A 25,499-nucleotide genomic window follows, 5' to 3' on the forward strand; every position below is an offset into this window, starting at 1 on the left:
TGTGATTTTCTGTAAAATCTATCTCCCGTTCTGCCCTTTGACCTCTGTCATGATGATCGCTCTGGAGCGTGCTTGTTATTCCCAACGGGAGTCTTTGTGCTGGGTGCTTGGTGTACATTATCTCATTTAATCCTCATGACGGTCTCAGGGGAGAAGGTATGAGTACCCCTATTTTTAGATAAAGAACTGCGAAGAGAGGTAATGTGTCCAGGGTCACGAAGCTAGTGAACGATGGAGCCTGATACCAAAAAGACATCCCACACGTAATTCACTGTTATAAGTTTAAATTAGGCAGGAGACTGAGTATCCAGTCCCTTTATTATATTCCCCCCAGCCATGGTATTATAGCTTCTAGGAAGACTTAAATGTTGCTGTTTAGAGGAATACGATGTTTAAATGCTCACGCGAGAGACTTCATGTCTAATTAATGGTGAGTTTAACACACCATTGTACATAATAACCAGAAAACCATTATACACCAGAAAAGTTACACAAGGTGTTCCAATGCAGACACTGAGGGGGTGCCCATGTGTCCAAACAACAGCGCAGGTTTCATGTTGAACTTTTCTCCGCGGTACAATAGGAAACACAAAAACAAGCTTCATGATGAACAAAGTTTACAAGGATGATAGATTTCTGGTTGATATTTCCTTTTCTTTATATGAAAAAAATATTTGATAATATTACCTGGCAATAAAAAAAAAAGCCAAGATAGTGACTCAGTAGGTGGTCAGATTACTACAATAGATATGTGTGTCAGAAGCTCCTTAAAGTTAGTAAATACCTTAATTAATAGCCTTTAAAAAAAGTGGTACTGTTTAACTAGATCCTGGCTCATATGTGTCATTTGCTGGAATATAAAAACTTTCTTTGACATTCATCTAATCCAAAGAAAAATTTTGCTATCTGGTCTCTCATTTAAGAACCACAGTAAGGTTTTTGTTTTTGAATTTTATACTGGATAATGGGTTTTTGTTAGTAATAATCAAATGACTCTTACAGCATATTATAAGAGGCATTATGATTTATGCTTAATCGTTTATTTTTTTAATTTATTTTTTGACTTTTCATTAAAAAATAATTCTACTTACAAAAAGTTGCATGCTCAGTCATTAGGTTTTAGCAAAATAGTATCTCACAAAATAATCCTAGGGTTGGCTTCTAGATTGGGGTTATTTCTTACTTAGTCACACCTTCAGGTTTAAAAAAAAAAACCTACCAATGCTTTATATGAGTATTGCATTTGTTTAACCCTACAACAGGCTTGCCGCATAATCTTAATTATATGAGAAGAGGCAAATGTGAATTTAAACATTTTATTTTCTCTTCTTTTCTCCCCCTCTCCCCCCCACCTTCATTTCACACAGGCTGGAACTCAGATCAGTCTGGCTGATTTACCATTTTCCAACGAGATTTTCACTCTGTGGTATAACCTGCTTCCTTCCAAGCAAATGTCTTGTAAAAAGAATGATGAAGAAAATGAGGACTCTGTATTTCAACCAAATCAGCCATTAATAGATTCTATAGACTTGGTGAGTCCAAATTGGGGTAAAAAGGCTAAAGGACTTTAGCCGTAGGACTAAAGGAAATAATGCGAAATGTGGAATGCTGTGGTAACCGGTGTGTTCCTGCTCGCCTGCACTACCCATCCTTCCCCAGCTTACCCCTTCCTCCCAGCTTCCTAACAACGACAAAACCAGAATGAAAGATAATTTCCAGCTTCCTTTCAAGTATAGTTTATAAAAGAATCACTCATTTCTGCTCACACTTCCTTCCATCAGAATAAACTGATGCATAGTCTTAGCTGGGTTAGGTGACCACGGAAAACCTTTTGCTTTAAATTTATACTTTGATATGTCGTGTTCACATCTTTGATTCCACTGTCAGGTTATACATTTGGAACTCAGATCATTTGCAGACGTTAAATTACTAAGGCTAAAGAACGTCTTAGTTTCTATTTGTTACAGCAGTAAAGTGATAAATATCTTCTATTAAGCTTGTTATAAATCAGCAGTTGTACTGTTGTAACCAACAATCATCCACATTCGACACTTCAGAAAATTTACAGGGGGCATTCTGGGAAGCCATTCATCACTGACTTGGCATCTGTGAATATTGTTACCAAGTTCAAGTTCATTTTCGGTTATTTATGAGGAAAGAGTTTACCAAGCAGAAGTCACATAATTACTGATCATCTCCTGTGTGCAAGGCACGACAGTGGATGTCGTGGTAGGTGGAGAAAGGAAAGCAAGCGTGCTGGTGGAGCTGGTATCACACGCCCCACTTTGTGGTCGACACTGAGTAAGGCACACAGGATGATGAAATAGGACTTGGACCTTGGAGTGTGCTGATGTGATGGTCACACTGTGGGTAAATTTTTTTAACAGCTCCATGCAGTGTAATTCACATACCATACGGTTCCTCCATTGAAAACGTACAGTTCACCCGTCTGAAGCTCACAGTTCAGTGGTTTTTAGTATATTCACGGAGCTGGGCCGCCATCACCACAATGTAGTATTCGAACACTGTCGTCATCCCAGAAAGAAGCCCCGTACCCATTCGCAGTAGCTCCCTGTTCTCCCTAAGGCCTTTCCCTCGAGGCAGCCACTCATGTTTCTGTCTCTATAAATTTGCTGACTATGGGCATTTCATATAAATGGGATAATACTTCTTTTACTTAGCATCATGTTTTCAGGGTGCATCCATATTCTAGCATGTATTAGTACCCCATTCCCTTATATTTCCAAATAATACTCCATTATATGGATATACCACCTTTTATTTTTCTGTTCATCAGCAGATGGGCATTTAGGCTGTCTCTGCTTTTTGACTATTATTAATACCACTGCTGTGAACATTTGTATAAGAGTTTGTTTGGACGTACATTTTCATTAATCTTGGGTGTACATATCTAGGTGTATGACCTGCTGGGTCATATAGTAGCTCTTGTGTTTTAACATTTAGAGGAAATGACAAGCTGTCTTCCACAGTGGGTGCACCATTTTACATCCTCACCAGCAATGTACGAGGGCTCCTGTCATCCCAGCTCTTGCCCCGTTATTAATCTGTCTTTCTGATTTTAGCCATGCTGTGTGGTGTGAGGTGCTATCTCATTGTGGTTTTGATTTATATTCCCCTAATGACTAAGGATATTGAGCACATTTTCATGGAGTTACTGGTCATTAGAATATTTTTAAAAAATTTTTTGAGAACTATCTATTTGGATCCTTTGTGTTTTAGGTGGGTTCCTCATCTTTTTTAATTTTACTTGATTATTATCTCTTTATTATTATTTTATTATTGAGTTATAAGAGTTCCTCATGTATTCTTGATACAAGTCCCTTATCCAATAAATGACTTGCAGACATTTTCTCTCATTCTATGGGTTTCTTTTCACTTTCTTGATGGTTTTGTTTGCAGTAGAAAATACTAAATTTTGAGAAAAGTCCAGATGTGTTTTTTTCTTACATTGCTTGTGCTGTTGATGTCATATCTAAGAAGACTTTGCCCAACCGAACATCATAAAGATTTACTCCTGTGTTTTCTTCTGAGAGTTTTAAAGTTTAGTGTTACTTTTAGGTCTCCGATCCATTTGAGTTATTCTTTATGTGTGATGTGAGGAGTAGGTCCAATTTCATTTTCTTGTAGGTGGGTATGCAATTGTTCCCAATACCATTTAATTGAAAACACTAGTCTTTCCCCACTGAATTAGCTTGGCATCCTTGCTGAAAGTCACTTTACCGTAAGTGTGATCGTTTATATTTCTGGACCCTAAATTCTGTTCTATTAATCTGTATGTCTGTATTTGTGCCAACATCACACTACTGTGATGACTGTAGCTTTGTAGTTATTTTGAAATAAGAACATGTGAGTCATCCATCTTTGTTTTTCTTTTTTAAGATGGTTTGGGCTATTTGGGGTCCCTTGCATTTCCATATGAATTTTAGTATTTAGTTTGTCAGTTTCTGCAAAAAAAAAAAAGGCAGCTAGGATTTTTATGTAGATGGCATTGAGTCTGTAGATCAATTTGGAGGGTATTGTCATCTTAACAGTTTTAAGTCTTCTGATTATGAATACGGGATATCTTCCCATTTATTTGGGTCTTCATTAACTTCTTTCAAAAAATGTTTTGCCGTCTTCAGAGCCCAAAATCACACTTCTTTTGTTAATTTTACTCTTTTTGATGCTGTTGTAAATAACTATTTTCTGAATTTCATTTTCAGATTATTTATTGCACAATTGATTTTTGACTACTTGTCTTGTATCCAGCAGCCTTACTGAACAGGTTTAAGTCGAATAGTTTTCTTCATGGATTCCCTAGGATTTCCTATATGTAACATCATATCTTCTGCAAAGAGTTGGTTTTACTTCTTTCTTCTTTCCAGTTGCTTTTTCTTTCTTTTTCTCGCCCCTTCACCCTGGCTAGAACTTCCATTATGATATCGCAGGAAGTGGTGAGAGCAGACATCCTTGTCATGGATGTGATCTTAGGGGGAAATTTTCAGTTTTTCACCATTATGTATGATTTCTGCTAATGGTTTGTTGTAGTTGCCCTTCATCAAGTTGAGGGGAATCCTTTTCCTAGTTTGTTGAGTGTTTTATCATAAAGGCTGTGGATTTAACCAATGCTTTTCTGAATCTGTTGAGATGACATGTGGTTTTATCCTTTATTCTGTTCATACGGTTTATTGAACCGTCACATTCCTAGGATAAATCCCACTTGGTCATGGTGTATAATCCTTTTTATGTTATTAGATTCAGTTTTCTTGTATTTTGTTGAGAACTTTTTTTTGTCTGTATTCATAGTTTTCTCCTGATGTCTTTGTCTAGTTTCAACAGCAGAGTAATTTTGGCCTAAGGGAATGAGGTAGGAAGTATTCCCTCATCATCTGTCTTTTGGAAGAGTTTGAGAATTGGTATGAATTCTTCTTTAAATGTTTGGTAGAAGTCGGCAGTGAAGCCCTCTGGGTTTGGACTTTGTGGAAAGGCTTTTGTTTACTAATTCAATCTCTTACTTGTTATAAGTCTACTTAGAATTTTGTTATAATGTCACTTTGAGTAGTTTGTGTCTTTCTGGAATGTGTGCATCTTATCTAGGTTGTCTGACTTGTGGGCAAACAGTTGTTTGTGGTAACCCTTATAATTCATTTTATGTCTGTAGAGTTGATAGTGATAGTCCCTCTTTGGCCCCTGATTTCAGTCATTTGAGCTTTTTCTCTCTTTTTCTTGGTCAGTTTGGCTAAAGGTTTTTACTTTTTTGAATCTTTTCAAAGAATCACCTTTTGGTTTCATTGATCTTCTCTGATATTTCTCTGTTTGCTATTTCATGAATTTCTACTCTGTCATTATTATTATTATTGTTGTTGTTGTTATTATTATTATTATTATTATTATTATTATAGAGGGGCAGGGAGGAGAGGGAAAGAGAGAATCTTAAGCAGTCTCCAGGCCCAGGATGGAGCCCGACGCAGGGACTCGATCTGACAACCCTGAGTTTTTTTTGTTTTTTTTAAGAGAGAGAGAGAGTAGTCTTTATTATTTCCTCCCTTCTGATTACTTTAGGTTTACTCTTTCTCCGTTTTCTTAAGGTACAAGGTTAGGTTATAGATTTGAGATCTTTCTTCTGCTTTGACACAGGCACTGCTAGCTATAAATTTCATTCCTCTCTAAGTATTTTCTGATTTTCCTTGTGACTTCTTTGACTCATTGGTTATTTAGGAATGTGTTAATTTCCACATCTTTGTTACTTCCTATGGTTTCCTTGTGTTATTGATTTCTGATTTCCTTACAGTGCCGTCAGAGCACATACTTTGTATGATTTCAGTCCTTCTAAGTTTACTGAGGCTTGTTTTACGGCCTAACATATGCTACCATTCCCGGAGAATGTTCCATGTGCCCTTGAGAAGAATGTGTGCTCTGCTCTTATTGGGTGAGTATTCTACAGGTGTTTCTTAGGTTCACTGTGTTGTTACACATATATATACATTTTTATTACACTTCTTGTCTTACTCTAATCTCACTTTTTTTTTTAAAGATTTATTTATTTATTTGAGAGAGCGAGAATGAGAGAGAGAGAGTACATGAGAGGGGGGAGGGTCAGAGGGAGAAGCAGCCTCCTTGCTGAGCAGGGAGCCCGATGTGGGACTCGATCCCGGGACTCCGGGATCATGACCTGAGCCGAAGGCAGTCGCTTAACCAACTGAGCCACCCAGGCGCCCCTCTAATCTCACTTTAACTTGTTTCTTTCGTGGAGAGGAGTGATGGAGAGATTTATAACGAAGTGTACAAAGGTAGTGTGTATTTTCCAATGAATTTTCACAAAGTCAACACACCTGTGTAGCTACCACCCAGATCAGGGTATAGTGCATTACCAGCACCCCAGAATCCTCCTTTGTGCCCCATCTAGTCACTACCACTCTCCGCTAAAGGTAATCTCTATTCTGACTTCTGTCTTTGAACTTTATATAATGGAATCATTCAGTATATGTTCCTTTATGTCTGGCATCTCATTTTCAGCATTATGTTTGTGCAAGTCATCTGTGTTTTGTGTAATTGTACTTCAGCCATGCTCAGTGTTGTGTGATAGTTCATTGTATAATTATATCACGCTTTCTTTATCCATTCTGCTATTGATGGACCTTTGAGTTTCTAACTTGAGGGCTATGATGAGTAGTGCTGCTATTAGCATCTCGTACATGTCTTTATTTATCGTCTTTATTTTAGCCATTGTGATAGATATATAGTACTCTCCTGTTTTTTGCATTTCCCTGATTATGTTTAATGGCCAGTTGGATGTCATCTTTTGTGAAGTGTCTGTTCGAGATTTTGCCCGTTTTTCTATCAGATTCTTTTTTTTTTCATAGGTTGGTAGCAGTTCTTAATTTTAGATTTGAGTGTTTTGTCCAATATGTTTTTTGCAAATAGCTCTTCCTATTCTGTGGCTTGCCCATTCATCTTCTTAACGTTGCCTTTTGGTGAATGGAAGTACTCGGGTTTAACATAGTCTTATTTATCAATTTTTCCCTGTATGCTTAGTGCTTTCCTTTGCGATTTAAGAACTGTTTGCCTACCGCAGGATCATGAAGATGGTTTACTGTATTATCTTAAAAGCTTTATTGCCTTACCTTTCACATTTAGATCTAAGTTCATCTGAAATTATCTTATGTATAAGGTGTGAGGTAGGGGTCAAGATTCCTTTTTATCCATGTGATAGCTGATTGACCCAGCACCATTTGTTGAAAAACTTTTCTTTCCCGACTGCATCACAATGTCATCTTTCTCATAAGGTGCTTGGGAGTCTGGTCATGGATAATTCTGTTCTATTCTATGGGCTTAGTTGTCCACCTCTGCAGAAAATACTATACTTTTTTCACAGTGAGGGCTTTAAATAAATTCGTCATTTAGAGTGATTTTTAAGGCTATTTATAGATAATTGCTATCAGATTAAAGGAATTTCTTGCTCTTTCTAGGTTGCTAAGACTTTTTATTATGCATGGACATTGAATTTTATCAAACATTTTTACTGCTTACTTACCTCTTAAATTGATTACACGATTGTTCTCTTTTATTTTCTTAATGTGGTGGATTATACATTGATTGACTTTTGAATGTTAAGCCACCCCTGGATTCCTAGAATAGGACAGACTTCATTGTGGTATATTTTACATGTGTTTTTATATGCGTTGCTGGATTTGATTTCTTGATTTTGTGTTTGGGCTATTTTTCATTTATGTTCATGAGAGAGATTAGTCTTTAGTTTTCTTTTTTTGTAATGTCATTTTTTGATATCAAGGTTTTACAGGCTTCATAAGTTAGAAAGCATTCTTTTTTTTACTCTCTGCAGAAGGCTTTGTAAGAGGGGTGTCATATCTTCCTTAAATATTTGGAAGAATTCCCAAGAAAATTCACCAGCCTAGCCTGTAATTTTCTTTGTGAGAAGCAGCCTTTCTCAACTAAGGTTCTGCAAAAGTAGTAAGCACTATAAAAAAATGTTTTCAATGACTACTTTCTTATTTCTCCCAAGGATGACACATAACTTATACCATTCTAGATGTTACATTTTATTTTGTTTTAATATAATGGATGCTAGGGGCTAGGGGATTGTTTTTTAATTACAGGTTCAATTTCTTTATTAAGTATAGAACTATTCCAGCTTTCTGTACTTGTATTCATTTTAGTAAAAGTAGTGTTTTCTATAGGATTTTTCTGTTTTATCTATATTACCAAAAGTTTGGCAAAGTTATTCATGATACCTTCTTATTTTCATTATATGCAAGGACTTTGCTGTGTTCTGTGTTCTGTTTCTCACATGGGTAACTTTTACCATTTCTGTTTTTTTTCACTCTTGCTAGGGATTCGTCAAGTTTTTTTATTTTATTCAAAGAAACAACTTTTGGCCTCGTTGATTTTTTTTTTCTAATTTATATGTGTGTTTTCTATTTTGTTAATTCTGCTCTTTTCTTTATTATTTCCTTGCTTCTACTTTCTTTAGGTTTAATTTGCTGTACTTTTTTTACTTCTTGAGATAGATCATTATTTAACAACGTTCTTTTCCAATATATGCATTTAGGGCTAAAAAATTCTTTTTGAGCACAGCTTTGGCTGCTTTTCACAAGTTTGATAATATGAGATTATTAAAATATCATTGAATTTAAAATAGTTTATAATTTCCATTGTCATTTCTTTTTTGATCTGTGAGGTTTTTTTAGAAGTGTATTTACTTAATTCCCAAACAATGAGGTTTTTCTAGTTTTCTTTTTATTATCGATTTCTAGCTGTATTTCACTGTTTTCAGAGAACAGAGTACATACTAGTCAATCATACAGAATATTGAGACTTGCTTTATGGCTTAGCACGTGGTCAGTTTTGGTAAAAGTTTTGTGTGTTGTTGAAAAGTTGTTATTAAAAGTTTTGTGTGTTGCAGGTCAAGTTTGTTGATTTTGCCCTTCAAATCTTCCACATTTACTGATTTTTCTCTTATTTTACCAGTTGTTGAGAGGTATATTAAAATCCTCCCACGTAGGATTATAGACATCTGTTTCTCCTTTTAGTTTGTTAGTTTTTGCTTTCTGAATTTTGTGTCTGTATTTTTGGGTAAATATAAATTTAGCATTGTGTTGTATCTTTCTGTTCAACTGGCCCTTTTATTATTATAAAATATCCCTCTTTATCTGTTCTAATACCCCTTATTTTATACTCTGTTTGTCTGATATTCATAAAGCTATCTCAGCCCTTCTTTTGGTTAGTGTTTTCATGGTTTTATCTTTTTCCATTCTTTTACTTCCAATACTTCTGAATTCTTAAAGTGTTGCACTTGTAAGCAGTATATAGTTGGTTTTGGTTTATTATCCAGTCTTAAAAGCTTTACTTTTTAATGGAAATATTTAGTTCATTTACATTTAATGCTAATTAGTAATATATTTGGGTTTGACCCTATGGTCTTACTGTTTGTTTTCTTGCAGTACTGTCTTTGCTCCTTGTTTTCCTTCTTTTGGATTAGTCAAGTATTTTTTTAAATTTCATTTTCCCTCCTATTAGATCATGAGTAATACAGTCTTTATTTTTTGCACATCCCTAGTGACTACAGCATGGATCCTTGCGCTATTAGAAGCTACCTTAAATTAATGCTTTTACTTTTTCCCAGGCAGTCTAAGAATTTAAAAGACTTTAACTCCATTTATTCCCTTTCTGCCTTCTGTGAAATTATTGGTCATGTATTTTAGGTACGCATGTTTTAAATTCCATAAGGTATTATTTTTTATTGACAGTCAATATTCATTTAGACTACCCCACATCTTTACCCCTCCTGGTATATTTCATTTCTTTCTGCATTAGTGTGCTTCCATTTGGGTCATTTTCCTTCTGCTTGAAGAATTCCCTCTGGTATTTCTTCTAGTGCAGATCCGTCAGTGTCTTTATTTCCACTTGTGAAGGACTTTTTTTCTGCATATTCAGAGTTCTAGGTGGGCAGTTAATTCTCTGAACACACTGAATATACCATTTTGTTGTCATTTGGTTTCCACTGATTCTGTTGAGCTGCTGGAGAATAGTTGATCCTTCAAAAGTAATGCATCTTTTTTTTCACTGTTTATAAGATTTTTCTCTCTTTCTTTGCTTTTCAGCAGTTTCACTCTGATGTGCTAATGCGGCATTCTTTCTGTATACACTAGTGAAATTCTCCATCATTTCATCAGTTTTATTGAACATATTAATTGTAAAATCTTAAATTCCTTCTCTGAATAACTGCAGTATGTGGATCACCTATAGATCTGCCTCTTTCATCTTATTTGTTACTGTTCTTGCCCTTCGATCAGTCATTGGGTCCTGTTTCCAGTGGATTCCATATTATGTATGAAGAATGATAGAGGCTCTGGCTGATACCTTCCTCCAGAGAGGATTTAATATTCTTCCAGAAGGCAGGTTACAGATCACCTGGATCACTTGGAGGACCTGAGTTCCAATTTTCCTCTCCCTAGGACCATAAAGAAACTGAAGCATCTGCTTCCTGTTTTAGCCTCCTCACAGCTGGATTTTCTTCAGTTTCTCACCTCTTGCTTTCACACATGCCACTTAGGAACAGCAAATAGCACACCAAGAGTATTGTACAGAATACCGGACTCACTACAGATCCTTTCTCTGGCCCCTCGCGCGCTGCCTGCCATGGTGGTTCCGCTTGGTTTTCATCTTTGCATCCTACTGATATTGCCAGTGTCCTGCACAGCCATAGTTTTAGCCTCTACGCCCCACCGCTAGAGCTGACACCATCCCCAAGGGAGAAGAGTGACAGTGATGTCGCTTCACCTTCTTGTACTTTCTTCTCCCTGGGATCTTGGCCTCTATTCCTGATTGCCAGTGTTGCTCTTTCCTTGCTTTAAAACAGCTGGAGTTTGGTTTGTTTATTGCTTTTTGTCTTATTTTATCCAGTTTTCATATTTGTTCTCAGCAGGAGGATTGGGTCCCGTACCACCTTCTTTTTCACAACCGGAAGCTTACATCCCCATCTGATGAGTTTTTAAATCATGTCTCACAGTAGATGATGTTCGGTGCCATATATGCTTTCTATTCCCCAGGATGCAGTGTCAGCCTTACTTGCAAGAACATCAGCCGAGCTGTTGGCTGTGGAACAGGAATTAGCACAAGAAGAAGAAGAAGAAGAAGAAGAAGAAGAAGAAGAAGAGGAAGAAGAACCCGGGCAGGAAGAAGAGCAAAGAGGTCCAGATGGAGATTGGTAAAAACAGTTGTTTCCTTTTGCTCTCTGGGAACTCAAAGAGGATGTGTTTAGTTTCTTACAAGAAATTTTCAGGGGAACCTTCATAGGTTTGTTTCTTATTACCCTGGAATTTTGGAGAACAGTGCCATGCCAGGGAGCTGCCATTAAAGGAAAGACCTTCTTTGGTCATCAGAGAGTCGAAGAAGGCAACAGGGAAATGGCGGGCAGCATCAGCGTGAACACAGGAAGGAGGCTCTTTGTTCCTGCTTCCTTCAGTGCTGACACTCTTTCCGGAGCTGTTTGAAATTTTAAGTCTAAAAATACCTGTTTTGAAAGATGCGGTGGTGTATTGTCCATTCATACATAAATTTAAAACTTACTTTCTTTTTCTTTAAACTACCAGAAGTACCATTGTACCATTTAGGTTCAGGCAAGTCAGGGCACATGTTCTAGAAAACAGCTTCTGAGTCGTCACTCTCTATTTGTTACCACTTCCATCTTCTTTTCCTGCTCCCTCCTCATTCTCCACACCCCCACCCTTAAAAAAGAAAAAAAGGTTACTATAGCTTTTGTCTAGATTCACATACAGAAAAGAACTGTATTTCCTGGTTTGCAGTTTTCTCTAAAAACAAATCTTAGTGAATGCGTCGTTTTTAAAGTATATATGTAAAATTATTTGGATTGATTTTAATGTATATGTAGTTGCTTATACTGATACGCTTGAACTGCTGTTAACACATATGTATAGTGTGTGTGTGTGTGTGTGTGTAAAACTTGTTACAAGCTAACAGTGACAAGATATGTCGTAAATAACAAACTCTTAGACCTTTGGAAGGAAGGCTTACTACAGTGATGCACAAAGGCACAGATGTACTTTGTTCTTATCAGAAGCCCTTTACAATGGTTAGGAATCAGAGTACTACAAAAATAATAAATACAAGAGTGATTATAAGGTTCATCATGGTATTTTAAATACCAAGCCTTCTTTGTGTATGTAAAATACAATTCATTTCATATATGTTTCAGAAAATGTAGCATAAAGGAATTTATAGCTCGCAGAATTCATTGCTCGCTCCCCTGTGCTCACTGCATGACTAGGCGTTTAATTACTGGCGTGTGCCAATTTGTCAGAAAGTCACCAATCACAATTATAGCTCAACTTTGAGTTATCAGTGAAAGAAGTGTTTCCGTTCTAAGGACATGAAACTCAACAAAGCATGAGGTATTCTAAGTCATGCTGGTACTATTATGTTCCTGTCCATGCAGGTTACACAGACTATAAATTGTATGTACATTCTGGAAGCCTGCTTATCATGCCACCTCAGCCCATGCCATGGCTTTTGTTAAAGACAAGATCATATGGCATTGGGATTCTTGTGATGTCAGTAGTAAAACTCCCTTTTCCCAGGGTTTTACCCCTGCTAGCCTGTAAGCACAGTTGACCATGGACATATTTTTTTTTTAAGATTTTACTTTTAAGTACTCTCTACACCCACGTGGGGCTCGAACTTAAAACCCCAAGATCAAGAGTCGCGTGCTCTTCTGACTGAGCCAGCCAGGCACCTGGATAATGGAGATTTTCGGTGCTTATGTCTTTATTCGCTTTTAGAATAAAGTCACTCCATCCTGTTGTGAGATTTATTTTACAATAAATAAACATTGTAGTGAGTGTCAGTTTTTTAAATGGCAGGGTTAAATTTTATATGTGATTTTTTTTTTTAAGATTTTATTTATTTATTTGACAGAGAGAGACACACCGAGAGAGGGAACACAAGCAGGGGGAGTGGGAGAGGGAGAAGCAGGCTTCCCGCCGGGCAGGGAGCCCGATGTGGGGCTCGATCCCAGGACCCTGGGATCATGACCTGAGCCGAAGGCAGACGCTTAATGACTGAGCCACCCAGGCGCCCCTTTATATGTGATTTTCAGACTATTTCTATTTTAATATCTAGGAATTAGGTGAAATTTCATTCATTTAACTTTCTAGTGCCGAAGTATGGTGATGTTGCTGCGTGTCGCTCGAGTCAGGTGGTGGTTGTGTCTTTCACGCGCGTGTGAGCTGCAGTCCGCGCCCCAGCCGCGGCTCCAGTCACCGTGCGTGAGCCGCGTTCACTGTGCCGCCCGGGGCGCACACCTGCTCACCTACCTGGGGCCTGTTTCCTTCTGTCTTGTCGCACCGCAGGTTGACCATGCTGCGAGAGGCCTCTGATGAAATTGCGTCTGAAGAAGAGGCCCACGTGAAGTTGCCAGAGGGCAGTAGCTGTCCAGGAGACTTGTGCTCGTGCCCGAGCGCACCCGAGGCGGAGGAGGACGCGGGCAGGAGAGGCGAGCGTGGCTGTGATGACCGCGGGCGCCAGCCACCTGCCGGACCGTGCACCCTGGTGAGGACCCGCGGCCGCGCGCCCTGACGCCCCTGTCCGATGGCACCGCGCAGGCGGAGTCTGTCCCGGCTGAGATCCCGTGTTAGGATTTTGTGCAAAGCTCGTCCTGAGAGGCGTTTGTGGAAATGGGCTCTAAGAGGCAGTGGAAATGCTGTAAAATTTTTAAATGGGCCCCAAATATTCGTTCTTCGCTTACATTTTATGTAAGAAGATGAATAGTGCTATTTAGATCTCCATAAATGTCCTCTGAATATGTATTAAAAGCATTTCCAGAATGACTACCAAATTCCAGGATAACTACTTGATTGTGTTAAGTTTTGTAAATGTAAGTTTATTTCCATCTCAAACCTGAAGTAAACATTTGAAGTTCCTCTTGGTTCCGGTGGGGTTCTGGTTGGAATCTGCTCTGGAACGTGGCAGGTGGCTCGGGTTCCCGGCGGGTGCCAGCCAAGTTATGCAGCAGTAACTTTGCTAGTTGAGGGAGAGACGTGTGGGTGGAGAGTGCATTGGGATGTTGGTAATGGAGGCTAGGAAATTCCAGTTCTTTATTCCTGGGGGAAATAGTATTGTACCCTGACCAAAGACTTTTCTTGAATAAACCAGCGCAAGGCAGGTTGGAATCCTTTTATACACCTAAGATCAACAATAACCATCTGCATGTGCCTGGAGAGTTTGTATTTTGAGAAACTTCTGTTTTTACTTTTATTTTTTGTTACATTTCCAAAGAGAAGCTAAAAATCCAAACTCAGCTTCAGAGCCTTGCTATTTTCAAATACATATAATTGCATATTCTATATGAAACTCTAACTTTGTAGTACATTTTCATTTTCTTGTATGTAATTGCTTCTATCATTATTCCGGAAAAAAAAGAAAGAAAAACCTAATTGGAATGCTGAGCAGTGTTTAATGATGAAGTATTCCTAGATAAGAGTTGCTACAGAACCACACTTACCCTCTGTAAGTCTCAGCCTTCCTCATGTGGGTCTGATGTGTTAGAGACGGCACCTCCATTTACGGGCGACCCCGTCCTCCCCACGGCAGGTCACTTCCTAACTCAGTGGAGGGCCCGCTCCCCGGGTTCCCATCTGGAGTAAACACCAAGCCTTTCTCGCCCCAGTGGCCCCAGTGGCCCCAGTGCTGGGTGAGGCTCTGTTGTGAGATAGATACTTCTTTTGTACTTAGAAGATAAGGAGCAGACAGGTATCCAGGCCCGTCCGCTCCTGACAAATTTTGACTTCCGTTCCAGGTCGATAAAGAGACAAACACGGAGGAGGCAGGTGATGCCGGGGTGGCGGTTCGCCCCAAAGACCGCAGCTGCCTGAGCGCCCGGCAGCGGCCCTTCGTGCGGAGCAGCGTGATCGTACGCTCGCAGACCTTCTCCCCGGGGGAGCGTAACCAGTACATCTGCCGGGTAAGGGGGCCGGGGCCCTGCCCTCCCGCCGGCGAGTGGCCCCCCGCGGACGAGAGACTGGGCACCGGCAGTCTTCAGACTCCAACTGCAGACACACGGGGCTAAAACCGCTATGAAACATACACGAAATAGCACACTCCTATGGGCCTTCTCAGTTTGGGTTGTTGTTTTTTTTTCCTTTTCCTAAATTTAATGTCTCATGAACTCTAAGCCATTTATTTGGCAAACGTGAAATTAAGGACCTGGCTGCTGAGTATATTTGTACTTCAGTCTTTATTTAGAAACTTAAAATTCGTTGTATTTCTGCAGTACATCCTATATGCTTCAAATCACGTTAATCCCACAGAACCAGAATTGTGACTTGGGTTTTAGAACAAAAATCATCTTTTAATAATGCCTCTAGACACGGAATCAGATTCACAGTTCTGTAGAGAATATGGTGGGATTTGCATCAGTTTGCCAAGTTCTATTTCCGGAAGTATTTATGACTTACAGTAATATAGATTAATAATTATAAAATGGTTTAGGAAAATACTTTCAAAATTCTAAATTTATTCATTCAGTTCAACAAATACTTTTATGAAGCACCCGCTGCTAAGCATGTTTCTAGACAGTTGGTTGGAATTCCTCTGTGAACAGAAGAGCCCCAGAGCCTGGCCCTTGCAGAGCTCACATCCTTGTGAGTCAAGCCAAACAGTGAACGTGATGAACAAATTAGGAAGTGTCTTGGGTGGGGACCGAGTCTCTGGAAAACAGTAGAGCAAGTTAAGGGGGATTGGGCATGGTGAAAACAAGGGTCTCATTCAGGTTTAAGTAGGGTTCAAAGTAAGCATCGTTGAGAAGGTGCTGTTTCAGCCGAGACCTGAAGCAGGTGAAGGCGTGAGGATGGGCTGTCTGAGCCAAGGGCATTCTAGGTTGTTCTAAACTGTGACTGAACTCTGATCTGGTTATAACCCTCTAGGTTATACAGACCTTTTTAAAAATGAATATTGCTAATTAGGTAAAAATACAAAGGATAATTTTATTTCCAAGTATGTATAATTATCTTAATGCAGGAGTTCTGATAACTACCACCAAAAGGCGATTGTTGAAATTATATGAGAAAACTTAGTTGTTTAAGAAAAGCATAGAAGAGAAAAACTTGTTTGAGAAGGATTTTCTTAAAGAAACAACTTCCTCACCACCTGCTTTTACCTGATAAACTTCTCAGTTGTAAACCACTCGCGCTCTGTTATGCAGTGATTTTCTTTTTTTTTTTTTTTATCCTTTGTTGCCAGTTGAATCGAAGTGACAGTGACAGTTCAACCTTGGCTAAAAAATCACTGTTTGTGAGAAACTCCACTGAACGGCGCAGTTTGAGGGTCAAAAGGGTATGTATTCCCCCCAGCAACATGTCCCTGTCTCAGTCCAGTCCAGAATCACAAATTGTGAACTGCTGAGCATCATTGCTCTGTGCTCTTGGGCCGCTGAATGTGATTCCAGAGAGACACAGACGTGTTAGTTATGGAGACGGAGGGAGGGTGTGCTTGAGAGCAGCCGTGCAGTGCTGGTTTGGATCCTGTGATAATGAAGCCAGGAAATTCACTTTGCAGTATCGATGGAAAAGGGGCTTGCTGAGTGGGTTGATGGTGCTGTGTCCCCACACCGTCTCTGGCTCTCGAGCAAGAGTGTAACACCCAGGACTTTTTTGGACGGGCAGATATTCTGCTAAAGGAGTACACAGTATTAGCAACTTGCTTAAAAAACAGACATTTTTGGGAAAGCGCCAGTTTTCCTGGAAACCATAGGTCTCTGAGCCCTAAAGGATAAGTCTGAGAGAATATTTAAATAAATTAAAAGGTTGGACTGTTCAAGTAGTTCAACAATTCCTGCTTACTCCAGCTGAAATGCTAATGAAAATTATTTGCTTACTAATGATTTGTGTAGCAATCATGGACTTAAGCTATTATACTTTTGCTGAGATGTGTTGTTTAAATAAGCACGAAGCCCTGCGTGTGCTGAGCTCTGTGGGTGAGGGGAGCACCGCCTGCAGGAGGCTTCAGTCTAAAGGAGGCATTCAAGGAGCGCACAGGACTGTTGAATGTGCGGTGGGTGAAAGAAAGGAAGGAAGTTGGGCGCCTGCGTGGCTTAGGCGGTTGAGCCTCCGACTCTTGATTTGGGCTCAGCTCATGATCTCAGGGTTGTGGGATCCAGCCGGTATCGGGCTCGTGCTGAGGGAGGAGTTTGCTTGTCTCTCTCTCTCTCTCTCTCTCTCATCTCTAAAATGGATAAATAAAATCTTAAAAAAAAAAAAAAAAAAAGAAGGAAGGAGCTCATCTGGTTGGGAGTATCTAAAAGACTGTGTGCCGGGGGTCCATGGCCTTGACACCTGGATAAAATTTCAAAAGAAGGTGGTAGCGGGGTGGGAGGTTGGGAGGGGTACCATTACAGTCCTCCCCGGCATAGTGACATCCCGCGGGCAGCACGGAGACAGCTACGGCGGCCATACTCACACCACAGAAATCGGCGAGCCCTGCGCCCCGTGCTCCTCTCTCCACCCCTGCCCCCACCCAGAGCCACTTATTAAACGTCGGCCAGCACACCGCTGCACATGGGAGTCCTTAGAAAGGTTCCATCTACATAACCACGAGGAAGGATTTCTGATTCTGAAAAACCATACAGCCAAAGAGAGTGTGTGTCTCAGGGATTCTGCTGTGTAATAGGTTTGTTAGAGCAGAGGCTGAATAGAGGGAACCTCCTAAGAACGTGAGAGAACATTACAGCAGTATGTGCTGGGTGAGGAAGAGGAGTGGTACGAGCTCTTCAGCCCTGGGCGAGGGCTCTGGCACAGGAAGGGGACGCAGGCTGCCCCACCCCCATCTGTCATGAGCACCACCGCCATTCCAGATCTTCAAGCCCGAGCGAGTACTTCTCAAATTCGAGTCCCTCCCCTCGCATCAAATAGTGCCAGTTTTTATTACTAACCTCTTATTTTCCATTCCCACTGCCAGCAATCTGGGCACAAAATACCCTCCTTGTTCCCCTCCACTGTTGCAGTCTTACCCAGCCTCATTGGACTTCCTTTCCTCAGGCAAGCATGACCGGCCCCGAGCCACCTCTCCCTTCCCTGACTTCCTGTGGCACAGCTCACTGCTGGAAGTCTTCAAGGTTAACAAGTGGGGCTTCTCTTCCTGGGGTTTGGCCCACCACCCCCCGCCCCCACCCCAGCAGACATTTAGTCACACATACGCTATAATTATTTCTTGCGAAATAGATAAGACTGGCTCTGGGAAGAGCACCAGTGATTCACGGTAAAAGTGGATATTAGACCATGGGAAATCGAGGAAGGAACTGGGATTTCAGCATATTGATGAGAGTAGGGGCTCAGAATCAGAATGACCAGCTACATTCTGGCCGGCACCTACAGAAATGATGGCTAAAGGAGTGTGCTCTGGGGGTGCGGTCACTGGTCCTGAAATGGACGAAGGGTCAGTTTCTTGTATGTCTGTTTCACAGAGGGCAGAAGCTCTGTGTAGTAAATTGGCCAGGCCAGGAGAGGCTGTACTAGGGTAACAAGTTAAAAAATCTCTGTGGTTTAAAACAATAAAGTTTATTTCTCGCTCAGCTACGTGTTCGTTGCAGGTTGGCTAGATGCTCTGCTCATTTTGTCTTCGCTCAGGACCCACACTGACGGGGCCTCTGCCTCTGAATCTTTGCTGTCCCACTAGCAGGGGACAGAAATCCACACATCTCACCCTGGCTTGGAAAGGCTTCTGCCCGGAGGTGGTGCCTACACAGCACTGCCACATCGGCCAAAGCAGGTCACCTGGCCGGTGGTGCCTCACTTCAAAGGAGCCAGGAAATGCTGGCTGTCATGTGCCAGGAAGGACAAAGAGCAGAATAATGAGTACCCACATAATAAGGGTGTTTTGTTGTGTTGTTTTCTAACCCTGCAGACGGTTTGCCAGCCAGTCCTGAGAAGAACAGCACAAGAACGCCCAGTGCGCACATCTCTAGACCTAGAACTGGACCTTCAGGCATCTCTAACCCGGCAGAGCCGCCTCAATGATGAGCTGCAGGCCCTCAGGGGCTTGAGGCAAAAGCTGGAGGAGCTGAAAGCTCAGGGAGAGACTGACCTTCCGCTGGGTGTGCTGGAAGATGAGAGGTTCCAGAAGCTCCTGAAACAAGCTGAGAAACAGGTACAGATCTCAGTGTCCCCACTGTCCCTCAGGGGCGGGCGAAGAGTGCATCCTAAAGCCTGCCCTGTGGAAGGTCCCCAACTTACACCTGGGTTTGACCAAGTCCTCAGGTCCTTTTCCTGGAACTCAGAACACTTTTTTCCCATTGTCATAGGCCTTTTTTTAACCTAGGCTACTGCTAAGAGAGTGGTTACTGCCACCCACCAGGGTACAGATAGGAGGTCCCCCCACCACATCACCCCCACCCCACTGGCCACCTGCCTGCCGGCAAGGAGCACAGCCGCCAGGGAGAGTGGTGGTCTGTTTCTGCTCAGCAGTCGTCTCCGTCTCTACACGAGACTTGGCAAATAAATACAATATAACTTTCAATATAAATGACAAATTTCATTTGAATTTTCTGAGTAGCTGTTTAAGATTCATGAACCACCTCAGTTGTAAATGCATTGTTCATTTTAATGCTTCTAAATTTTCACATTCTTTCTTTCCTTCAAAAAAGATCACACTCCACATACTGGCATTATTTCCTGCCTTTCACCATACAGGTTACTATACAAAATAAGGTAAAATCACTGATTAAAAACTAGGGTATTTGGGGCGCGCCTGGGTGGCTCAGCTGGTTAAGCATCTGCCTTCAACTCAGGTCATGATCTTGGGGTCCTGGGATTGAGTCCCACAATAGGGTCCCTGCTCAGTCGGGAGTCTGCTTCTCTCTTTCCTTCTGCCTCACTCAAAATAAAATAATATTTTTAAAAAATCTTAAAAAAAAACTAGGGTATATTTCTATTGTTCTGCCACCTACTTACAACCAAAATTTTCTGGAACCTGCATATTTATCAGTTGGTTTATTCTCTGAAGTTTAGAATTCATATTTGGGTATAGGAGAGTATCCAAATCCATATGTAATGTACAAATAGAATTTTCCACATAGTTGAAATATTACAAATGCCAAAACATTATTCTTTCAAGCGTTTTGGATGGAAATCTGAAATAGATTATAAACTTTCTTAAACTAATAGAAAATCTTGTCCATCATATAAACTTCCCTTTCTGGCCTGGAGTTATTGTTTGGTCACTAGTGTGTGGTACTACAGCGAAACTTGAGTCGTTTAATTGACTAGCACTACTAATCCTGGATGGAACTCAGAAACTTAATGAATGAATTTTAGGGATCAGACTGATCCCAATAATTTTTAGAGAAAGTTTAAGCAACAAAACGTATCACATATCTGTATCATGTCCCACCTGATAGAGAGAAACCTTGGCATACAGTAGAACATCAGTAAGTATCTCTGTTCAGTGGAGAGTTGAACTGTAGGCCTTATGTTTGGTCCTGTAGAGACTACCAGGATAATTAGACACTGTCGTGCCCTCTCAGAGCTTATGGATTGGCAAAGGAGATGAGCCAGATACACCAGGTCCTCAAGAGAAATCACTTTCTAGTGAGATCAGCAAACGTTTCGTGGAGGAAGTAGCAAAGTGGTGTTGAGGGCAGGCAGCGGGATTTCGTCCACAGTGGGTCGAAGGGCCAGCAGGTGCAGGAACCTGCAGTAGTCAATGTCCAGGGTAGCTCTCGACAGGGAAGGGTCCATAGATATGAGCCCCCAGGACAGCAGTGCCACAGAGTGGCCATCTCTGACAATGGAAAATCGCATCAAAAACTGAAATCACCAACCCTTACATTTGTCACCTTGATAATAACCATTGCTTTTATTCTCTTGAGTCTTTGAATTCATCATCAACAATCATTTCAAACTCTTGGTTGACATTGATGAACTCTAATATCATGGAGAAACATCACAATCTTTTGACCCCTATGGGTCCAAGGCTTTCAAAGCTGCAGTAGAGTTTTACAACTACAGATTGATTGATTGGTTGATTGATTTTTTGAAGATTTTATTTGTTCATTTGAGACACAGAGATACAGAGAGAGAGAGCATGAGCGGGGGCGAGGCAGAGGGAGAGGGAGAAGCAGGCTCCCCACTCAGCAGGGAGCCCGATGCGGGGCTCGATCCCAGGACCCTGCGATCGTGACCTGAGCCGGAGGCAGACGCTTAACCATCTGAGCCATCCAGGCGCCCCTACAAGTACAGATTTAAACAGAACACTGCGCCTTTGGGCTTTTTGGTGTTTGTTTGTTTTTGATTTGTCATGATCTGAAATTCCAGATCCTTGGATATCAGTAATTATAAAATCTTTTGGGACTCTTTTTTTTTTTTTTTTTTACCTTATATAATACTGCTAAATTCGTCTGTGAACTGCTTTGATGGCTATCTAATTTCCAGTGTGTAGAGAGAGGCTCAGTAAAGCAAAAAGTTCGTTATTTGGAAAAAAACTAAAATAAACAAAAATAGACAAAGCTCTGGCAAGATCAATGAAGAGAAGATGCACATACAGAAAATTTTAAAACTAAAGAGGGATAGAATTACGGTAACTGAAATGTAAAAGATAAGTGAATAATATCAAAGACACAGGCCCATAATTTGGACAAGTATCTTGGAAAATGGAACATATTAGAATGGATGAAGGGAGAGAAACAATTGAAAATCCTATACCTCTTAAAGACATGAAAGCGGTGATTAAAAATCTATCCACAATGAAAACGTAGGTCTAGATGTTCTGTAGGCAAGTTCCACCAAACTTTCAAAGATTATCTCAATTTTACATAAACTCTTCCAGACACCAGAAAAAGAGAGAACACCTGACAACTCGTTCTCTGTAACCAACTTCCCTAATACCAAAACTAGACAAAGATATTACCAAAAGGAAAAATCACAGGCCAGTTCCATCCATAAGTATAGATGCAAAAATCCTAAATAAAATATAAGTAAATATAATCCAACAATGTATGTAAAAGATACTACATTGTGACTATGTTGAATTGTGCAAGCATTCTTTATCACTAGAAAAATCATTAGTACAATGAGTCCCCTCAACAGATTAAGGAGGAGAACGCTTTGATCAGCTCAACAAATGCAGGAAAAATATTGATTAACGTCCATATTCATTCATGTTTAAAACTCTTGGTAAGTTAAGAAGAGATGATATCTTTAACTTGGTAGAGAATAACCAAAAGCAAATGCGGTCCTACATAGACGAACATTGGAATTGTTCTTTAAAATCACACACGGGCATTCAATGCTCTTCTGCTCAACATTGTATTAGAACTTCTAACCGATGTAAGGCAAGAAAAAAGTAGAAGCAGAGAGACGGGAAGGGAGGAGATAAAGCTGTCATCCCTGGCAGATACCATATTGCGTACATTAAAAATCCTCAAGTTCCTACAAAGAATAAGAGTTTAACACGATGTGCAAATAGAAGAATCATTTACAAAAGTCCATTGCACTGCTATTATATGCCAACCAGAAACAACCGGAAAATTTAATTTTGAAGATATTTTTTACCACAGTATCAAAGAATATCAAGTATCAAGGAATAAATTCAACAAAAATTTGTATTATGTTACCGGGAAAACTTTAAATAACCTTATGAGGAGAGTAAAAAAAAAAAAAACCTAAATTCATGGGGAAGTATATGCTACATTCGTATAGAGCAGAGGTCAGCAAACTTTTCCCAGGACGGGCCCAAGAAGAAATTTTTTGGCCAGAGGGTTCTCATTCACTGACCTCTCAACTCTCCCATGTAACACAAGAGCCACCATAGAAGGGACATACATAAATATTTGGCTGGGCTGTGTCCTCAGAAAACTTTACCAAAATAGATGCAGGCCATAGTTTGCCACCCTGACCCAGAGGAAGAATTACTATTGTGGAAATAGTCGATTCTCCTTAAAGTGTCCCGCAGATTCGATGTCATTCCAAGCTGAATGCCTACACGGATCTTCCTGGAAATTGGTGCAATTAACGGAAGAAGAAGAACAGCCAAGACCCTTCTGGAGAAGAAAAACAAAGAGCGGGACTTGCCCTGCAAGAAAGCAGGGCTCGTTAAGCTGGTAAAGTTGGTAGATAGTAAGGATGCAGTGGGAGAATCAAGAGACCAACCAGTGGTGTGAAATCAGGGCCAGAGACAGATGCACATGCGTGTAGAGCCTTGCCGGGTGGGGAGGTAGCAGGTCAGCCTGTGGCAGGACGACGGACTATTGAGTCAGTGAAGCTGGGGAAAAGGTCAGGAAAAGAGGTGTTGGATGCCTACCTTACCTACAAAAATCAACTTCAAATAGATTAAAGACTTAAATATCAAAAATCAAAGTCAAAAACTCATAGTGAGAAATGTGGGGTGCATCTTTTTGTGTTTTGATTTTTGTATCTCTTGACACCTGTGTCCTGCATACTTGGCGATAAGGTCGATTGGGGCAGAATTGATGAGAGTCTTGAATGCTGTGATGGGGAGCTACCAAAGGTTTTTGAAGAGGAGGCTTCTTTGGGAAACTTGTGGTAGAGATGGGTGTACGACATCAGCTGGTTCACTTGCCACAAAATAAAACGGGGGGAGCTTGGGCAGGATCCAAGCTGTCTGATCCTGATTGAAAGAAACAGGGTTGAGGCATCCTTTCTGAGATCAAAGTATCATAAATGCACCATTTCCTAGGTGGATTGGTTTTAGTCTTTCATTGTATAGAACTCTGAGACCTTTGCTGGTGTTACTAGATGACTCAAGGTTTGCAGGTTTTTAGGGTGACTCTTGTTTTCCTTCTTCATTAAAGAAATCCTTAGTGCAAGTAGATGAAAACGGAGAGGTATAGAACCCCGCAACCCAGGAGATCTTCAGGGCTCACTTAGATGCATTGTCAAGTCTCTGAAAACCTGCGCTCAAGTAAAAGTTGACGTTTGAGGCACGTGTGTTCATTTTAAGGATCTGTCCTTTAATGAGCCAGTCAAGAATGTGTATCTGTTCTCAGCCGCAGAAAATTCTGGGAGGGCGGTCCTGGGGAACTTGAGCAGAACTGTTCCCTGTAAAGGAGAAACACCTCTTTAACGCAAGTCTTTGCTCTCCTGGGTGCCTTTGGCCTAGCAGGCAAACTCCCATGTAAATGCCCTAGGGGAGCGAGAAGGCCACCCTCTTGCTGCTTCTGTGTTACGGTGCATTATGGTGGATATTCCATCCTACCTTGCCAGAAATCTCCTCTGCCTCATTAAAGCCTGCTGAACTTGCTTGCCGGCCATGATTTTTATCCTGTTTTGAGTTTTGCTCGCCCCTTACCCACCACTAGAATACACAGTTGCCTCTTGACTTGCTGGTGGTTAGATAAATGCAGCATAGAGAGAGTGATGAGAAACGGTTGGTGGCCCCAGGATAGCTTGACCACCTGAGGTTAGGCACGGCCCTGGGACCAAGGCACTGCCCTCAAGGTTAGGCACGGCCGTGGTGTGGGCATCTGGGTCCACACTGTGCCTTGGTTGGTCCTGGGACCAAGTATCCCTGAAATCCCGGGGTCCAGGGATATTATCAGGTCAAACCTAGGGGCTTAGGGAAGACACTGCTTCGTGCCTGAGCCTCAACAATTCTGACAGATGATTCTGATCCCAGCATATCATGTAACGGTCACGGTCACGGTCACCATCTAGGGAAGTAATGGCAGTGATATGGAGTGGCCTGTTAACACTTTGCAGGCTGCGGCGATCCCTGGCTGCCCTGTTTTCGTACTTATCATATGAGCCCATCCGACTGTTCTTACTGGCGGAAATAATCGTGGGAGTATCAGGTAGGTTTTCCAGGCATAATACAAAGTTGAACTAAATTCCTTTGTAAGTGACCTCTTTGAAAACTGTTAACAGCTGTGTCATTCAGGTAGCTGTGTGTCGTGAGTGGTATTTTCCCCTCTCATCTCCTAATTATTAGCAGTTTGTCCCCATTTCAAGTCACCATCTGAAAAGTGGGTGCCGGCTGTCATACCGACAGGTGCTCTCATTTCCCGGGCCTACCCCAGAACCAGTGTCTCCTTGAGAGTGCTGCTGCAGGTGTGCGAGGATTTTCGTGCTTAAAACCTCAGCACAACCCAACACGCTTCTGCACAAAGCCACGTGCAGTTGGCCTCGCCGGCCGAGTTAACTCGCATGCCACGCTGGATGCATTTTGCTCATGGAGCAGGCCTCCTCCCACCACCATAGCAACACTCATTCAGCTAAGGCAGGAGCGGGGCACTTGGCCTTGCAGCTCCCCAGAAACACTTCAGAGATCCTGGGCGTTTGCTGTTTGTAGCACGACTGCGAAGATCCGAGATCTCTGGAGTGTTGCCCAACGCGGGACATAGGCAGGTCTTGTTCCGGTTTTGGAAAGTGTCTTAGGAAAAGTGACACTTGAGAATTCTTTTCTGTAAAATAGTGGTCTCTTTTTGTATTAATTTGCAGTTGTTTAGTCATTAAATT

General features: G+C 41.1%; 1 protein-coding gene across 1 annotated transcript in view; it reads left to right on the plus strand.

The window, feature by feature from the left end:
- WWC2 (WW and C2 domain containing 2) overlaps window positions 1–25,499 on the plus strand; it is a 198,940-nt gene that overhangs the window by 158,248 nt on the left and 15,193 nt on the right. The window contains exons 16-21 of the mRNA XM_028099772.2: window positions 1,368–1,532; window positions 11,070–11,227; window positions 13,389–13,587; window positions 14,834–14,998; window positions 16,276–16,368; window positions 18,934–19,176. Coding sequence (XP_027955573.2) covers window positions 1,368–1,532; window positions 11,070–11,227; window positions 13,389–13,587; window positions 14,834–14,998; window positions 16,276–16,368; window positions 18,934–19,176 — 1,023 coding nt within the window. The remainder of the gene's footprint in view (window positions 1–1,367; window positions 1,533–11,069; window positions 11,228–13,388; window positions 13,588–14,833; window positions 14,999–16,275; window positions 16,369–18,933; window positions 19,177–25,499) is intronic.

The sequence above is a fragment of the Eumetopias jubatus genome, unplaced genomic scaffold, assembly GCF_037043125.1.
Source record: "Eumetopias jubatus isolate StellerSeaLion01/CBP00866 unplaced genomic scaffold, mEumJub1_p1.0 scaffold_2, whole genome shotgun sequence".
NCBI lineage: Eukaryota > Metazoa > Chordata > Mammalia > Carnivora > Otariidae > Eumetopias > Eumetopias jubatus.